The sequence below is a fragment of the Hyposmocoma kahamanoa genome, unplaced genomic scaffold (assembly GCF_003589595.1).
Source record: "Hyposmocoma kahamanoa isolate Upper Pololo Valley unplaced genomic scaffold, ASM358959v1 148, whole genome shotgun sequence".
NCBI classification, from domain to species: domain Eukaryota; kingdom Metazoa; phylum Arthropoda; class Insecta; order Lepidoptera; family Cosmopterigidae; genus Hyposmocoma; species Hyposmocoma kahamanoa.
Window position 1 is genome coordinate 572,656 of NW_020653526.1, and position 7,182 is coordinate 579,837.

General features: G+C 38.0%; 1 protein-coding gene across 1 annotated transcript in view; it reads left to right on the forward strand.

The window, feature by feature from the left end:
- Window positions 1-526: 526 nt before the first annotated feature.
- The window catches only part of LOC113240543 (Kv channel-interacting protein 1-like), an 83,574-nt gene continuing 76,918 nt past the window's right edge, over window positions 527-7,182 (forward strand). Inside the window, exon 1 of the mRNA XM_026477879.1 lies at window positions 527-636. Coding sequence (XP_026333664.1) covers window positions 527-636 — 110 coding nt within the window. The remainder of the gene's footprint in view (window positions 637-7,182) is intronic.

The following is a 7,182-nucleotide window of genomic DNA, read 5'->3' on the forward strand; positions in this document are numbered from 1 at the left end:
CCACTTTTAGGATGGCTCTGCTACATACCAACTGGCTACCTTAGATTCAATTGACAACCGTGCCAAGAAGCTTATAGGTGACTCGGAATTAGTGGAGGCGAAGCTGCAGAGCCTTGAACACCGCCGTAAAGTTGCCAGCTTATCGGAATTTTACAGTATTATATCACGGAGATTGTGCGATGGAATTACACGATTGAATTCCTTTTCCATCACCGTGGGACTAGGCGTAGACTTGGGTTCCACCTCTATGTTGTGGATATTCCAAAGATTCGCACGAAGCGTTACGGTTCCACATTTATATGTCGAACGGCTATGGAGTGGAATTCCCTGCCTGCAGACTTGTTCCCTGAACGTTATAACTTGGGCCTTTTCATGGCGAAAGTGAATAGACATTCATCCATCGTCGACCTCATCGTCTCTTTCCATCAGGTGAGATGGAGGTCAAATGCGACTTACATTTTATAAAAAAAATAAGTTTTATCTTAGAAAAGTCATTTTCTGGCGTCGCCATTTTCACATAAACAGTATGGACGCGTGCGTGAATGAATTGCGCGCCGATTGCATTTGTTGGCGGCGGCGCGAGGAAAAACGCGGCGACGGCGGCGCGCCGGCGCGGCGCTCATGTCTAACACACAGGTCAGTTGTTGGCGCTGTGCTATTTCAGTTTTCTAATTTGTGATTTCAACTCAAACCCATTAACCTGATCAGTTGCCAGGGATGGATGGCCCTTATTTCGTATCTATTTCTTGTTACATACTCGATGTTCAGGCCACGTGACTCATATAACATATACCTTAAGGACTAACATACATACAATATAATACAACAATATTATAAAGTAAATTACTAATCTGTATATAGATAAAATGGTCCCTGTGACATTTCGGACCGTCATTCAATTCATTCAATCAATAGAATCATTCAATAGATGGGTTTACTGCCATCATACGAAAAAGAGTGGCCTCCTCCTGGGCTCCTGAGTATCATTGCTGGCAGGGTCCAAGGTTCATTCCTTGAACACTGGGCCAAAATTCACACGTACCCTAAACAGAGTGAATATTTGTAATTTACTAACATTAGTGTGTAAGTTTTTGTTTGTATTACTAACCAATATGGATGTATAGCGTTAAATAAATAGTTTAACTTTAAATTTGAATTAAGTTAGTTATGGATAAGGAGGCTAGTACATAAGTGATCGTTATTTTGATACCTCCCCACCGGTTTGTCAGAGTAAAGTTAATTGGAAAATATAATACAGCTCTTCTCCGTTTCGCTTTGGAAGATAATGGGCCCTTAGCTGGTCTAGAGAGGGCTGTAAATATGACACATCGAACAACAGATCTCGAGTTACCTCCTTGAGATATTATAAGCTTATATACATACATTTCTTTTGCGGAGCAAATTTGAGCTATCTGTCAAATAGAGACCAAATGTCATTTAATTTGTATGAAACTATTCTGCCAAATCATTACGGTGACAACTGCGCTCCGACTGGCCAGCCCAAACTTAAAAATTGATAGGTGTCGTCAATTGTTTCACTTCAGATAGTCCAGTTTAACTGGAGATTTGCTATAATGGACGAAAATTGCAAAATTACATATTTAATATTTAATTATCGATGAAATGTGATTCCGTTTGTTTTGTAATTAGATGTTTTGCTGTTTTTCCCACACCACCAAATAGAACAGCACGTCATTGTTAGAGATATTATCTTTATTACAATAAATACAGAATATTTTTGGAATATACGGAGACGTACACACAGGTCAGTTGTTGGCGCTGTACAATTTCAGCTTTCTAATTTGTGATTTTAGTGCAGACGAAAGTTTATATTTAAAAGTGATTTAAGGTCAATTTGCCTGATAAGTTGCCAGGGATCGATGGCCCTTATTTCGTCTCTATTACTGGTTATATACTCGATGATTATAGCTTTCGGGAACACACAGATGTTGCATGCCGCACACATGCTGGCAATGTACTTCATATAATAATATCAGATGTCAGGTAACATGAAAAGTCAGTGACCAAAAAAATATTCTTTCTCCAAAAATATCCAAGCGCAATAAAACCCATACTCTTGCATTCCCGGACTCTTTATGTATCCCTGCGGTAATAATTTTGCATATTCCGCGAAGGACAGAGATCGTATGATTTTTACAGGACCTTTTTTCGCAGCGTTCTGGAAGAATAGGTTGTTACGCAACTCTCCTGGAAATTGTGGATATTTTTAGAATAGAATTATTTATTTTAGGCATAGACCCAGTGAACATAAATAATAGTATAATATCATTGCATAGACCCATATAATTTGTTGGTAACATTTTCACTTAGAATAGGTTAGTATAAAGAACACAACGACACAACATAAACATAACATTTATTTAATATGTAAAAACAGATTTGATTTGCCCAACTCAGTACTTTAAAATTGGACAATCAATTTTCCTGCAACTATTTTTAGGATGCTTTTGTGGCTACTTCTGACACGAGTCATAAGCGATACTATTTTTTTGGTATAAGCCATGTTTAAGCAAACACTTGCGATCGGTTTTTTAACCGACTTCAAAAAAGGAGGAGGTTCTCAATTCGACTGTATGTTCTTTTTTTTTGTATGTACGTTACGCGATAACTCCAGTATTTGTGAACCGATTTTCATGATTCTTTTTTTGTTGGAAAGGGGGTACTTCCATAGTGGTCCCATTTCATTTTGAAGGAAATCATCCACCTCAAAGGGTGGCTGTTCACGCATGAAGATTCATTTTTATAAATAGCGCCTAACTTTAATTTAGCAATTATTTAGTTGATTTTGCTATTTCATCAATTCAAGGCGTTTTTCCCCGCTATATACTTTGAGTAGTGTCGTAGTGAGAACCTATTTTTATTATCTCCAGTATCAAGTCCTGTATAGTGGCGAACTAGGGGATATTTCAATGAAACTTAGCAAATAGACGTAATTCCACGTACTTTTGAGGTCGGTTTTTTTAGTACTCTGTACTGAGATTATTTTTAATAAAAATGTTATAATTATGTGGGAACGCACCCCAAAAGCCCCAAAATATTGTCGGTATCTCGCTCGTTCAATCCCTCTCGCTCTCTTTCTCTTTCGTGGTGCACGACTTCTCCGTTCCGTCGCATCATATCATCGAAAAACAATAGAAGGTCTACTGTTACCTAGTCAGTTTTTACGACATATACCGTTTGATACAAAGTCAAAGTTTTAATTACATTTTAACAAACAAACTTGGTAATAATCGTTAAAAGATCGGCGGCGTCATAAAACAGCGTCGCAATAACGTCGACTTTTACACCTTATAATAAAATGTCGTGAAAACCGCGACAATTCACAACTAAACGGGATGCAGTTGAACAAGAGATCCTGCCTACCCACAGTACCTTTACTGTTTTTGTAAGCGTGTCATCCATTACACTTGTCGATGTGGAATCGTACTACCTATGCAATAAGAGCGAAGAAGACGTTCGTTCCGCTCCAGGCAGAAACCATAGTAACAGTAGAACTCATTGTGAAAGAGTTCCTCTAGGGAAGTACTGCCTCCGATGATCTGCATTAAAACGTCATTCACTGATGACGCAACAAGGAAGTCATATGAACATTAATTTTACGGTAAATAGGTTAAAGGTTACGTTTGTTTGAACACCTTTCTTCATACTTATCTACTCAGAACCAATAGTCGCTTAGGGCACAGTCTAACCAAAGCACATTGGCTGTACTTACGTACTTATTTATATTGGAATAACTAGCAGTAGCGGTAGAGCACCTTGTGAAAGAGTTCATTCAGGGAAGTACTGCCACCTTACCAATTTCTGCCACCAAGCAGTAAGTCAGCATTACCTACTACGTTCCGTACGTTAGTTGATATCATGAAAAAAAAAACAGATAAATCAAAATGCTACCTAACGAAACATGTACACAAAATCTTCGCGGTACTAGTTAGCTCAGACAAAACGGATTGCAACGACATTTACGTGTGACGCACTATAAATTTCCGGAATGAATAAGAAAATAATCTCAGTACAGAGTACTAAAAAAACCGACCTCAAAAGTATGTGGAATTACGTCTATTTGCTAAGTTTCATTGAAATATCCCCTAGTTCGCCACTATACAGGACTTGATACTGGAGATAATAAAAATAGGTTCTCACTACGACACTACTCAAAGTATATCGAGAGAAAAACGCCTTGAATTGGAGAAATAGCAAAATCAACTAAATAATTGCTAAAAGTAATTGCTCCTAAATTAAAGTTAGACGCTATTTATAAAAATGAATCTTCATGCGTGAACAGCCACCCTTTGAGGTGGATGATTTTAAAAAGAACATACAGTCGAATTGAGAACCTCCTCCTTGTTTGAAGTCGGTTAAAAATACTATAAATGGTCAGAAATGAATTTATTGTTTCTCAAAATATTCTCCGTTAGCGTTAATGCACTTTTTCATACGAATGAACCAATTTTGAAAACATTTTTGCCACTCCTCCGTGACAATCTCTGAAACATATTTTTCATATCCTTCGACAGCCTCTTCAGGTGATGAAAATCGTTGACCGCGTAACTGGTCATTTGCACGAATTTCGTGATGGTCGCCCGTCCACTGTAGTGAACAACAAAAACATCGATGCTGTGCGCAATATAATCAAAACAGACAGGCATGTGACATACCACGAGATTCGGGCATCTTTAGGCATAGGCATGAGTCTAATACAATCAATACCACACAAACATTTAATTTAATTTTATAAAATAAATAAAAGTCAAAAGGCGCCAGGTCGGGATTGTACGCGGGATGGTTCATGAGGTTAACGTTGGTCACCTTCAAAAATTCATTTGTTTGTCTGGCCGTGTGAGAACTAGCATTGTCGTGGTGCAAGATGATACGGCGTTTACGGTTATTTTTACAGAGTTTGTCAATAACTTCCGGCAAACAAATGGTCGTATATCAATCACTATTCACGGTACAACGATTCTCCAAAGCAACAGTAGCCACGTGTCAAGTTTTATTAAAAAAAGAAGCAATCATCCGCTTAGAGCCACTTTGCACGCGCGCCACTTTAGTTGGGTTCGGCTCATCTCGAAAGACCCATACACTCGATTGCTGCTTTGTTTTGGGGTAGTGACTATAAATCCATGTTTCGTCACCTGTTGCTATGTCCCACACCAAATTTGACGCCCTCTCGTTGAATCTGGCAAGCATGGCATTGCATCAAGTGACGCGATCCGTTTTCTGAGCCTCAGTCAAATTATGTGGGATCCTACCGAGAGCATAGCTTTTTCACACCCAAAATGTTTATGTGGTATTGCTTGTATTTGACTCATGCTTATGCCTAAAGATGCCCGAACCTCATGGTATGTCACATGCCTGTCTGTTTTGATCATATGGCGCACAGCATCGATGTTTTTGTTGTTTGCAGCAATAGACGGGCGACCATCACGAAATTCGTCACTGAGATTTACACGACCGCGTTTGAATTCTGCAAACCAGCTATAAATAGTCGTGTTGCATGATGCTTCATCGCCAAAAGTTTGAAGCCAAGTGAAGCTCCACTGAGCTGTTAAGTTACACTCAAAGTCGTAGAAAATCATATTACGAAAATTTTCACGAGTTAAATCCATGTTGATGTAGACAACCAATTTCTAAAATAACGCCACAATGTAAAAACAAGTGACAGTGAGATCAAATAAACTATATCAAATAAATATTCTACAGCCAAAGAGTTCCATTTTAAAATGTTATAATTACTTTTTAAATATTGATTATGTAAGTGGCCAGTTAAGGAAACTTATAGTAAATCCTATGTACAAATGAAAAGAAAATCTTGAATTTGCGCAATTTCTAGACCACGAAGTCAAAAAATGTATAGCTTTTTATTTTAAGCTTTTTTATGATACCCAGAGACGCATGACGGGACGAAGAAGTCTTGGTGCCATGGTAAGAGACTTGCTTGTCCTTAACAGTTGCAGTACCACTCAGAACTTTAAATCAGAACTGCAATTTCAAACCGGAACACAAAACGCGCGCAGTGACATTGCCCCTCAGATGTTTGCGATTTATAGCTCTGAGTGGCACTGCCACTGTTATGGACAGGCAAGTCGCTTTTTATGACACCACGACTTCTTCGTCACTTGATGTTATAAAAAAAAACATTTATATAGTAATTTGAAAAAATACTAACAACCTCCCAGGACTATAATCCTAACATCATAAATAACTCGTGTTCCATGACTTAATAATTCATCTGATTTCAATACTCAATGCTCAATATATTTATTGCATTCATATGGTATACATGTACTTTCATACAAAAAAAAATATTTAAATAGATCAATAAAAATGGAGGTAAATTAACTTGCTACTGCGTGAACCCAGCGAAGGTTAAATCATGCAAAATAACTGCGCTTGTATTGAGTATTTTTTTCATGCAGTTTATTTTCCCACCCTCCCTCCGCATAAAATAAATAACACAAGTGCAACTACAGTCACAAACCACCACCAAAAATATACCCGACACGTATTTCAACTTTCCACGATTTAACCTTTACTGGGTTCGCGGAGTGGCAAACTAATTTACTTCCATTTTTATTCACATGGACTTCCGCAAAGGAACGCCTGAATCTATTAATTACTTAAATAGATCACTCTAAACGGTGATAACTCTGTGCAAAATGCTGCACGGGGTTGGGGGGTCGTCGGACACGAAGCTGTAGCTTACGGCTTACTATCAAATATAGATCTTAAAGGGTGAAACACAGAGAGCGGGGAACTGAATAAGAATATGAAGTAATCGAAAATACTGTTAAATATGTAGGCTTTAAATATATGTATATAGATGAGGAGAACTAAATAACAATAACGGTTGAAATAATGCTAGAAGAAACTTTAATATTGCGCTCCTGATAAATCGGTGTTTTTGAGATAATACCCTGTTCATCTGGACCAACCATATCATAATTGCAATGTAATCCAAAATGTCTTTAAGAGATAAGCTTATGCCGAGTCTTTCACTTGGGTTTTTCGCTTGCTAGCGTGAGTCGTTTCGTTCTTACACAAAGGTTTCTATAGTGCGCGTAGGTAGGACTTTTTTTAATTTTTTTATTGTGACTCGGCAAAATGACTGCACCGTGCCTGATGGAAAGTGCGAATACAGTCCAGAGATGAGAGTAACGGATG